This window comes from Ranitomeya imitator, chromosome 4 (assembly GCF_032444005.1).
Source record: "Ranitomeya imitator isolate aRanImi1 chromosome 4, aRanImi1.pri, whole genome shotgun sequence".
NCBI classification, from domain to species: domain Eukaryota; kingdom Metazoa; phylum Chordata; class Amphibia; order Anura; family Dendrobatidae; genus Ranitomeya; species Ranitomeya imitator.
Genome location: NC_091285.1, coordinates 196875526 through 196887769, shown reverse-complemented (window position 1 = coordinate 196887769; position 12244 = coordinate 196875526). Strand labels below are relative to the sequence as shown.

At 43.9% G+C, this 12244-nt stretch overlaps 1 protein-coding gene across 5 annotated transcripts in view; it reads right to left on the bottom strand.

Moving 5' to 3' along the window:
* The window catches only part of LOC138675751 (tetratricopeptide repeat protein 41-like), a 119291-nt gene that overhangs the window by 29780 nt on the left and 77267 nt on the right, over positions 1-12244 (bottom strand). For all 5 annotated transcript variants that reach the window (XM_069764247.1, XM_069764248.1, XM_069764249.1 and 2 more), the window contains one exon: positions 8883-9019. In XM_069764247.1, the coding sequence (XP_069620348.1) occupies positions 8883-9019 (137 nt within the window). The remainder of the gene's footprint in view (positions 1-8882; positions 9020-12244) is intronic.

Here is a 12244-nt window from a genome sequence, read left to right as displayed (position 1 = left end):
ACACAACCACTAAAAATGCGTAGCTTCCAGGGGATTGGAATGTAATATACCACGAGAGATGGACGTATCCTGCGCTGCTGAAAAAATAACAAGCCACGATGGAGAATGAAATGTTGGTTTAATGTCAATGCATTTCAGAGTCACACCGACTCGATCTTCAGGACACCCACAAATGAAAAGTAAACACTGAAAGTTTTATTTTCATTGTGGTTGTCTCGAAGGAGGAGTCGCAGTGACCGTGAAACGCGCTGACATTAAACCAACATTTCATTCTACCATCATGGCTTGTCATTTATCCAGCAGGGCAGGATACTTCCATCTCCCGTGACATATTTCAAATGTATTTTATTGGGATTTTATGTGATCCACAAACCTAAAGTACCAAGTATTTGTGAAGTGTAAAGGAAATTATACATGGTTTTCTAAATACTTTAAAAATATAAATCTGGAAATTGTGATGTGGATTTGTAGTCAGCCCCCTTTAGTCTGATACCCCTAAATAAAATTCTGAGTGACCAATTACCTCCAGAAGTCGCTTAATTAGTAAATTGAGCCCACTTTTGTGTAATTTATTCTCAGTATAACTACAGCTGTTCTGTGAAGGTTTCAGGATTGTTTGAGAACATTACGGATTACACAACATCATGAAAAACAAGGAGCACACCAGACAAGTCAGGGATAATGTTGTGGAGAAGAGTAAAGAAAGGTTAGGTTATGAAAAGTGCTGTTCAATCCATCATCCAAAAATGGAAGACGTATTGCACAACTGCAAGCCCACCAAGACATGGCTGTCCACGTAAACTCCCAAGCAAGGAGAGCATTGAGTAGAGATGCAGCCAAGAGGCCCATGGTCACTCTAGATGAGCTGCAGAGATCCACAGCTCAGATGGGAGAATCTTTCCACAAGACAGCTATTATGGCTAGCACACTCTGGCGAGTAGCATCTGATGAAGCTGATGGCGAAACGCGCATCGGGGTGAGGGGACATCTGGGCACTGGTCTCGTGGCAGCACTTATCAGGTAGCTTTCATTCCTTTCATGCATTTGATGTCTAGGTGTGACAAATAGGATTATGTAGTGATCATTGCCGCATTTACCTATATATGTTTGCAATGCTGAATATTAATCTTGTCATTATATCTCTACCTTGTGCTGGTTCCTAACCATTATTGAGTGTCTATTTGGACACTGAGGTTAGTTTATAAGGAAGGGAGTCATCACTTGTATTGGTCTTTTGATTATATATGATCCTTCCTTTATCCTCCTCATATATACTTATATATTGATTTATTTCAGCCCTTCTTGTTTGCCCAGCGTCCCCTACTGTATTATTGCTTTCCACATTGTGTGCTTTTTACATTTGTTTTTTAATTAATTGCAATAAAATGTATATATTTTAACCTTGTTATGGTGGATCGTCTTCCCCATATCTGTATTTATATGTATGGGATTGTTGTTGTTTTCATTTTTTACATGCCAAGCTGGCTGCTTCATGATAATGTTGCTGAAGATGTGAATAAAGCTATTGTTTATTTTTGCATTTCTCATGCCCATTGCAGAGATAATAACTTGTTAATTTTTTATGCTAATTTTCCCTTCAACCAAGGGTGTGTTGGTAGAGATTCTTGTCTGGGGACATTTACTTTTTCCTCTACATGACATTATCCAATAATAAACAGGCGGCAACATACAGTAAAAAAAGAAAATGCCTCCAGAGAAGCCAATAACAAGCTTTCTAAGTGTCTACTGGTAATACTGATGTGTCTAACCAGGTCACACTGAGATCTCAGTGATGACACTTACTATGATTAGAAATGCAAGAAGAGGAGAGCAGAGATGTGTATCATTACATATAACGTTCTGCATCTATCCCAGAGCTCGAGAAATAATGTGCTGGTAGCTGGGAGAGATGCAGAGCGTTGTAAGTGACTCGCTGTTTGCCAGCTCTCTTCTCACAGCACTGTCCTGCAATTCATAATTTAATGTCATACCATCACAGCGCAGGGAGAGGAGAGCTGCAGACTGTGACCAGTGTGTCACATACAATGCTCTGCATCTACCCCTGATACCACAGCATTATTCCCTGATGTTTGGGATAGATGCAGGATGCAGGAACACACAGTCCTGCTCTCTTCTTGTGCTTATAACCAAAATAGGTGCCAGCAGTGAGATCTCAATGTGATAAGGTTAGACTCCTCATTCTTAATAATAATAATAATAATCTTTATTTTTATATAGCGCTAACATATTCCGCAGCGCTTTACAGTTTTGCACACATTATCATCGCTGTCCCCGATTGGGCTCACAATCTAGAATTCCTATCAGTATGTCTTTGGAATGTGGGAGGAAACCGGAGTGCCCGGAGGAAACCCACGCAAACACGGAGAGAACATACAAACTCTTTGCAGATGTTGTCCTGGGTGGGACTAGAACCCAGGACCCCAGCGCTGCAAGGCTGTAGTGCTAACCACTGCGCCACCGTGCTGCGCCCCGTGCTGCTATTCTTACCATATTACACTGAGAAAGTTGGTTCTAAACTTCTATTCTACACAATCAAGGCCAGCAATGAGATCAGTCAGGAGAGCAGGGCTGTGTGTCATTACATGTCTCACAGGAGAATGCCAGTTCTGACCTTCTCTGGGGGCATGATCTTTTTTTTTCTCCAGCATAATACCTTCTGCTTATGTTTGGTTAACGTTATGCAGGAGACAAAATAAACGCCCCCAGAGAAGGATCTCTGCTAACGTCCCTTTGGTTGCAGGGAAAATTGACATGTAAATGTTATCTAATATCTCTGCAATGGAGATCTGAAATAAAAAAAAATATGTTTTATTCAGATCTTTAACTTCTTTATCATAATGTAGGCAGTTTAGCACGTAAAAAGTAGTGAAAGTTCCCCTCTACTTGCAAAAGTACCTAAAAATATTATATTTTGACTGCATCTTCCCTCCATTGGGAATGGGGTTGTCGAGATAAAAAGGTCCCTTAATTTCTCAGATCATGACTTCTACAAAACTGTTTCCATTACTACAATTACGGTAATTGATTCTTTCATGTCAAAATGCAAAAACTGTTTTGCGAACCATAAAAGTATTATTTATAGGATTAATTATTCCTAACTAATGTCATGTCAACAGCCATCTTATGTGTGCAATACCAAGTACAATGCTGGAAGTATATATATCTATATATATAATTGTCTAAGGGTTTTTCCATCTGTCTGTCTTTCTTTCTGTCTGTCTGTCTGTCCTGGAAATCCCGCGTCTCTGATTGGTCGAGGCCGCCAGGCCTCGACCAATCAGAGACCGGCACAGCATTGACGTAGAAATCCCACGTCTCTCATTGGTCGAGGCCGCCATCAGCAATGGGCACAGCGACGATGATGTCATAAAGGACGTAGACATCTCACGTTTCTGATTCAGCGACGGGCACAGGATCGACGTAGATGTCATAATGGTTGCCATGGCGACGATGATGTCATAAAGGTTGCCTCGACCAATCAGCGACGGGCACAGTCTGCGCGAATTCTGGAATCATCATTGTCCATATACTACGGGGACATGCATATTCTAGAATACCCAATGCATTAGAATCGGGCCACGATCTAGTATATATATATATATATACTAGCTGAAGAGCCCGGCGTTGCCTGGGCATAGTAAATATCTGTGGTTAGTTATAGCACCTCACTTCTCTTATTTTCCCATCACGCCTCTCATTTTCCCAATCACATCTTTCATTTCCCCCTCACATCTCTCATTTTCTCCCTCACACCTCTCATTTTCTCCCTCACTCCTCTCATTCCCCCCTAACACTTGTCATTTCAACCTCACATCTGTCATTTTCTGATCACTCCACTATTTTTCCTCACTCCTCTCATTTTGCACTCACACCTTTTCATTTTGCACTCACACCTCTCATTTTCACCTCATCACCTCAGTATATACATGCTTGTCATCTCCCTTATATATAGTATACATCTGTATGTCATCTCCTGTATATAGTATATACCTGTATGTCATCTCCCCTGTATATAGTATATACCTGCTGTGTGTCATCTCCCCTATATATAGTATATACCTGAATGTCATCTCCTTCTATATATAGTATATACCTGTATGTCATCTCCCCTGTATATAGTATATATCTGTATGTCATCTCCTCCTGTATATAGTATATACCTGCATGTCATCTTCCATATATAGCATATACCTGTATGTCATCTCCTCCTGTATATAGTATATACCTGTAGGTCATCTGCTCCTGTAAATAGTATATACCTGTGTGTCATCTCCTCCTGTATATAGTATATACCTGTATGTCATCTCCTCCTCTATATAGTATATACCTGTGTGTCATCTCTCCTGTATATAGTATATATCTGTGTGTCATCTCCCCTGTATATAGAATATACCTGTGTGTCATCTCCTCCTGTATTAGACCTCGTTCACACGTTATTTGCTCAGTATTTTTACCTCAGTATTTGTAAGCTAAATTGGCAGCCTGATAAATCCCCAGCCAACAGGAAGCCCTCCCCCTGGCAGTATATATTAGCTCACACATACACATAATAGACAGGTCATGTGACTGACAGCTGCCGTATTTCCTATATGGTACATTTGTTGTAGTTTGTCTGCTTATTAATCAGATTTTTATTTTTGGAGGATAATACCAGACTTGTGTGTGTTTTAGGGCGAGTTTCGTTTGTCAAATTGTGTGTGTTGAGTTGCGTGTGGCGACATGCATGTAGCGACTTTTGTGAGATGAGTTTTGTGTGGCAACATGCGTGTAGCAACTTTTTGTGTGTCGAGTTGCATGTTACAGGTTAGTGTAGCAACTTGTGTGCAGCAAGTTTTGCGCATGGCGAGTTTTGCGCGTGGCGAGTTTTGTGTGGTGCCTTTTGAGTATGTGCAAGTTTTGTGTGAGGCAAATTTTGCATGTGTTGCAACTTTTGTGCATGTGGCAATTTTTCCGCGTATGCAAGTTTTGTGTGTGGCGAGTTTTCCATGAGGTGAGTTTTGCACTTGTGGCGAGTTTTGCAAGAGCCTAGTTTTTGCATGTGGCGAGTTCTGCGCGTGGCGAGTTTTGAGCGGCGACTTTTGTTTCGACTTTTATGTGGCGAGGTTGGCGTATGTGTGGTGAAATGTGTGCTGAGGGTGATATGTGTTCAAGCACGTGGTAGTGTGTGGCGCATTTTGTGTGTGTGTTCATGTCCCCGTGTGTGGTGAGTATCCCATGTCGGGGCCCCACCTTAGCAACTGTACGGTATATACTCTTTGGCGCCATCGCTCTCACTCTTTACGTCCCCCTTGTTCACATCTGGCAGCTGTCAATTTGCCTCCTACACTTTTCCTTTCATTTTTTCCCATTATGTAGATAGGGGCAAAATTGTTTGGTGAATTGGAAAGCGCGGGGTTAAAATTTCACCTCACAACATAGCCTATGACGCTCTCAGGGTCCAGACGTGTGACTGTGCAAGATTTGGTGGCTGTAGTTTCGACGCCTCCAACACTTTTCCTTTCACTTTTTTCCCCATTATGTAGATAGGGGCAAAATTGTTTGGTGAATTGGAACGCGCGGGGTTAAAATTTCGCCTCACAACATAGCCTATGACGCTCTTGGGGTCCAGACGTGTGACTGTGCAAAATTTTGTGGCTGTAGCTTCGACGCCTCCAACACTTTTCCTTTCACTTTTTTCCCCATTATGTAGATAGGGGCAAAATTGTTTGGTGAATTGGAACGCGCGGGGTTAAAATTTCACCTCACAATATAGCCTATGACGCTCTCGGGGTCCAGACGTGTGACTGTGCAAAATTTTGTGGCTGTAGCTGCGACGGTGCAGATGCCAATCCCGGACATACACACACACATACACACACACACACACACACATTCAGCTTTATATATTAGATATATATATATATATATATATATATATATATATATATATATATATATATATATATATATATATATATATTGTGATGAAGTGACCAGTGTGGCAGCTAGGGGGCGCTGTGAGTGCTCCTTGGAATGTGCATGGAGGCATATCTATTGTGATAGTCATGGTGAAACAGTGACTGGCTGTGTTGTGAATGGCCAATATGTGTCGCAGAGGGAGTCTGCGTAGTAAGTCTGATGCAATGTTGTTCTGGGACCTGTAGTCCCTCAAGTGTGTATATGTATGGTGTAGCTGTAAGGGAGACTTACTAGGCTAGTTGTGTGAGATGGGTGAGACAAACTAGCCACACATCCACAGTCCCATCCAGGGGAGTGGTTAAGGGTATATAATGTGACCAGGGTGTGGGTCACATGGTCCCTGTGTATGGTCGCTGTGAGTGACCTGTGTGTTCCTGTGTGGTTCCAGTGGAAGGTCCTGGAGAGCCTGTGTGTTGGGAGGTCCTGGGAGTAGGACCGGATCCCTGAATAGCACACTGAACCACCTGTGTTGGATTTCCTGGGAGTAGGAGTCTTGAATAGCACATGGTGGAGCTTTGGACCTGGTGGCCTGGGTGTGTTGGATTTCCTGGGAGTAGGAGTCCTGAATAGCACACTGAACAACCTGTGTTGAATTTCCTGGGAGTAGGAGTTCTGAATAGCACATGGTGGGACTTTGGACTTGCTACTGGCCTGGGGTGTTGGACGAGGTCCTGAATAGCACCTGGACAGGTCACATGTGTGGTTCATGTGAGGAGGAGGCTTCCTGAAGAGCACATACTGGAGTGTTGGGAGGTTCTGGGAGTAGGACCGGATCCCTGAATAGCACACAGTGACTGTGGTTCTGGATGGTCTATGTTGGGGGAAGCCATCGTCCTTCGGTGGGTCTGGACTGACTAAGATATGCTGCCCAGGCAAGTTGGTGATCCATGTGAGGCAGCATTCCCGGAGGAGTGGACTGATGAGGAGTCGGCAGGTGGAGCAGGAGCTCCCATAAGGTACCATTGACTGTTGGTGCTTGTGACGTTCCATGAACTGTGTGGTCTCCCACGATGACTGAACGGAGTGAGGTTCAGCGTGTTTAGAGACCGCGACCCAGTGTCATATGCGCTATATGTGACTTGGGACATTGGTGAAGTGTACGGCGTACAGACACCCATGGTAACTGTGCGAAGTGAGAGGTCCAGCATGTTTAGTGTCTGTGAGACAAAGCCATAAACGTGAGTCAAAGCCGTAAATGAAGTGTTTAAGACAAAGCTGCAAGTTAATATCACCAGTTGGTGCCTATTGTGTTCTATGGAATGTATAATATGAACCGTGCATAACCCGATTTATGACACTTTAATAAACCGCATGGACTGTTTTGTGTTCAAAAATCGTGCCTGACTACGTTAATCCTGTGCCAAGCGAGTGTCCCCCAATACACTTAGTGAGAGCAATCTTACAACATTATATATATACACACACTAGATGGTGGCCCGATTCGAACGCATCGGGTATTCTAGAATGGGCATGTCCACGTAGTATATTGCACAGCCCACGTAGTATATTGCCCAGTCACGTAGTATATTGCCCAGCTATGTAGTATATTGCCCAGCCACGTAGTATATTGCCCAGCCACGTAGTATATTGCCCAGCCACGTAGTATATTGCCCAGTCACGTAGTATATTGTCCAGCCACGTAGTATATTGCCCAGCCACGTAGTATATTGCCCAGTCACGTAGTATATTGCCCAGCCACGTAGTATATTGCCCAGTCACGTAGTATATTGCCCAGTCACGTAGTATATAACACTGCCCACACAGTATATAACAGTGGCCACGCGGTATTTAACACAGCCCATGTAGTATACAGCAATGTAGGCACCATATTCCTGTTAAAAAAATTATTAAAATAAAAAATAGTTATATACTCACCCGCCGGGATCGAATCCAGCGAGGCTCTGGCGCAGGCGATGAGCACGCGGCTGCCGCCATCTTCCGTTCCCAGGATGCATTGCAAAATTACCCAGATGACTTAGCGGTCTCGCGGCAGGTGCGAGCGGCTCGGCGGACAACGGAGGGTGAGTATAGCAGGTTTTTTGTTTTTTTATTATTTTTAACATTACATTTTTTTACTATTGATGCCGCATAGGCAGCATCAATAGTAAAAAGCTGAGGACACACAGGCTTAATAGCGGCGGTAACGGAGTGCGTTACCCGCGGCATAACGCGGTCCGTTACCGCCGGCATTAACCCTGTGTGAGCGGTGACCGAAGGGGAGTATGCGGGCGCCGGGCACTGGGCACTGACTGCGGGGAGTAAGTAGTGGCCATTTTCTTCTGGACTGTGCCCGTCGCTGATTGGTCGTGGCTGTTTTGCCGCGACCAATCAGCGACTTGGATTTCCATGACAGACAGAGGCCGCGACCAATGAATATCGTGACAGACAGACAGACGGACAGAAAGACGGAAGTGACCCTTAGACAATTATATAGTAGATATATATATATATATATTTTTTTTTTTTTTTTTTTTTTTATTTATTTATTTTTTTTAACAATGTACACTGCTTGCAATATATTGGGCATAATATACCTAGGATAATTTCATAATCTGGTTCCATAAATTGCATCTCTATGCACTGGAGATATCAGGATAATATTGCCACGCAGAACTGGTACTGATGCCAAATATGTGTGTGTCCATAATCCCTAAAGCTACATTCACCCTGACATTCTAAGTATAATTTACATTCATTACCTGAATTTAATACGTGATGCATATGGTCTTTTTTATTACTACTAGTGAAGAGATATTACAATAGTGCCGCTCAATCTACAACACGATAATCCTGATCTTAATCCCCGTTAGGTTTAACAAGCTATCTCAGCCTACAATATGCTGCAATCTGCTGGAAGTGCCATGTCGCTATAACAGAGCATGTTGTAGATAATGGTAATTTACCTGCGAAATTCTGTAACAATGTCTGACAGTCCACTGCTGGAGCCTTTCCTGAACATAACAGCATTTGCCAATAGTTAATCAGATCCATTTTCATTTGACAGCCATGCTTCATATTTCTACAGATCAAGTCGAGAGTACTGGGATAGAAAGGGAAATTAGATAAGACATCTTTATATATAATCGTCTAGGTTCACACTGCGTTATGGCGGTACGTTTAACGGACTACGTTACACCGCGGCATAACGCGGTGTAACGTAGTCCGGTAACGCCGCTATTGAATGCAATGTCGGATGCATCGCTAGCGCACGCCCACAATGGGCGTGCGCTAGCCATGTGCCGTCATTGAGTGACGGACCCTGGGACGCGGGCTGCAGCGTTTCCAGGTCCATCACCACTAGCGCAGATAGAGCTAGCAGATGCTCTATCTGCGCTAGCGCGATGTATCACCGGCACTTGTACTAGCAACAGCCCGTTAGCGTATGTGCTGAACGGGCTGCTGCTAACGCAGTTTGAACTTAGCCTAAGGAGCACTTCCATCTGTCTGTCTGTCTGTCACGGAAATCCCGTGTCACTGATTGGTCACGGCTGGCAGGCCGCGACCAATCAGCGATGGGCACAGTCCGGCCGCGAATTCGCCCCTTCATACTCTCCGTCAGTGCCCCCTTCATACTCCCCTCAAGTCAGCGCTCACACAGGGTTAATGGCTGCGCTACACCGCGTTATGCGGCGGTGTAACGCAGTCCGTTAACGCTGCTATTAACCTTGTGTGACCAACTTTTTTACTATTGATGCTGACTATGCAGCATCAATAGTAAAAAGATCTAATGTTAAAAATAATAAACAAAATAAAAAATCATTATATTCTCACCTTCCGTCGCCTTTCCCGCTGCTCCATGCGACGCTCCGGTCTATGCATTGGGGTCTCGCGAGATGATGACGTAGCGAGACCACTACATCATCATCTCACGAGACCGCAATGCATTCTTGGGACCGGAGCGTCGTGAGGGGCATCGGTAAGCGCCTGGGCTGGATCCGTGGGCCGCCGGAAGGTGAGTATATAACTATTTTTTTATTTTAATTCTTTTTTTAACAGGGATATGGTGCCCACATTGCTATATACTACGTGGGCTGTGTTAGATACTGCGTGGGCTGTTATATACTACGTCTCTGTGTTATATACTACGTGGCTGTGGTATATATTACATGGCTGAGCAATATACTACATCGCTGTGCTCTATACTACGTGGCCTGTGTTATATACTGCATGGGCTGTGTTATACACTATGTCTCTGTGCTATATACTATGTGGCTGTGCTATGTATTACGTGGCTGTGCAATATATTACGTGGCTGGGCAATATACTACGTTTCTGTGCTATATACTACGTCGCTGGGCAATATACTACGTGGGCTGTGCTATATACTACATGGGCTGTGCTATATACTACGTGGGCTGTGCTATATGCTACGTTGGCTGTGCTATACGCTACGTGGGCTGTGTTATATACTATGTGGGCTGTGTTATATACTACTACGTGGCTGTGCTATATACTGCGTGGGCTGTGTTATATACTAAATTGCAGTGCTATATATTACGTGGCTGTGCTATATACTACACGGCCGGCCGCGACCAATCAGCGATATTGCCGCAGGATTTAAACACTGCTTCGGTGATTAGTCGTGCCCGACCAACCGCGACCAATCAGAAGTCCGGCCGCGAATTGCTGCGGGATTTCACCACGCTTCGCTGATGCGTTAGAATCTGGCCACCATCTAGTACAGTATATATGGACAAAAGATAGTCAACATTTATAAGAGTTTAAGGGAATCTGTCAGCAAAAAGTGACTGAGCAAACTAAGCGCAGTTGTTCAGTGCAGTCTTGGCATGGCCTAGCAGTTCAGTGTACCTTCCCAACTACTTGTTTTCCATCAGACTCCACGTTCCTCTGACTTCTGCAAAGCCAAAGCTGTCAAATAAGGACGAGGGGGCAGATATAGATGGAAAACAAGCAGATATTCAGGTACACTGAGCTGATTAGCCATGCCAAGGAGGCACCAACTGGCTGTCTTTGATTTGAACAGCCATTTAATGCTGACAGACTCCCTTTAACGGGAACCTGAAATCAGCTATTGATCATGCTCTTGCAGGCACTAGAATGACAATAATAGTGGTTTTTCTAGCTAAACTGTACAATCAGTCATTGTGCCAAGTTTGTAAAGAAAACTTTGACTCCTTCTGTGAAAAACTGTTACTCTGAGCCAATGGTGTGCTACAGCATCCTGGCTGTGTCATAGAGTCATCCTCTCTGAAGAGAAAATTAGCATAATTAGCATATTTCCCAGAGGACCATTGCGGCTTTAAGTCTCCTCATCTCGACATGCTTAGCATGTCAATCTCCGCAAGTAGAAACGATACTTTTTGGATATAGAGTCATCCTTGGAAACACATCTATTCTCTTTTGATTGATCAATCAAGGGTACGGCGATGTTAGAGCAGATGTCTTTGAAATCCTGCACATGCATTTCTAGGGTCCAGGCTCAGAACGCCTCTGTCATGGGCAGTATACCAAGGTGTACACACCTCAGTAATCTTCTTTGAATGGCATGGTCTCTCCCACGCGCCAACACAAGTGGTGCACTCCAGAATGGCAAGCTGGAGAGATCGTGTACAGTAAGCTTGGTGAGGCTGAGGTGTGTACACATTGGCTCACTGTGCATGACATCGACGTTCTGTCCCTAGAAGTGCATGTGCAGGATTTCATGACATCGACGTTCTGACCCTAGAAGTGCATGTGCAGGATTTCATGACATCGACGTTCTGACCCTAGAAGTGCATGTGCAGGATTTCAGGACATCGACGTTCTGACCCTAGAAGTGCATGTGCAGGATTTCATGACATCGACGTTCTGACCCTAGAAGTGCATGTGCAGGATTTCATGACATCAACGTTCTGACCCTAGAAGTGCATATGCAGGATTTCATGACATCAACGTTCTGACCCTAGAAGTGCATGTGCAGGATTTCAAAGACATCTGCTCTGACATCACCATACCATGGAGCGATCACTCAAAAGAGAACAGGCATGTTTCCAAGGATGACTTGGTGATACAGCCACGATGCTGTAGCCTCCCCGATGACTCAGGGTAAAAGATTTTCACACAAGTAGGCACATTTTTAATTTATAAGCATTGTACAATTACTGATCACACAGCTCACCTTGAAGCACCATTGTTATTATCATTTAATTGCCTACAGGAGCCTGGGGTTAGATTAATAGTGGATATGCTGATCTAAGCTTCCCTTTATGATAGTCTACAAAACATTTGTTTCATTGTGTCTGTCCCTCACTACAGGTCAGTTGTC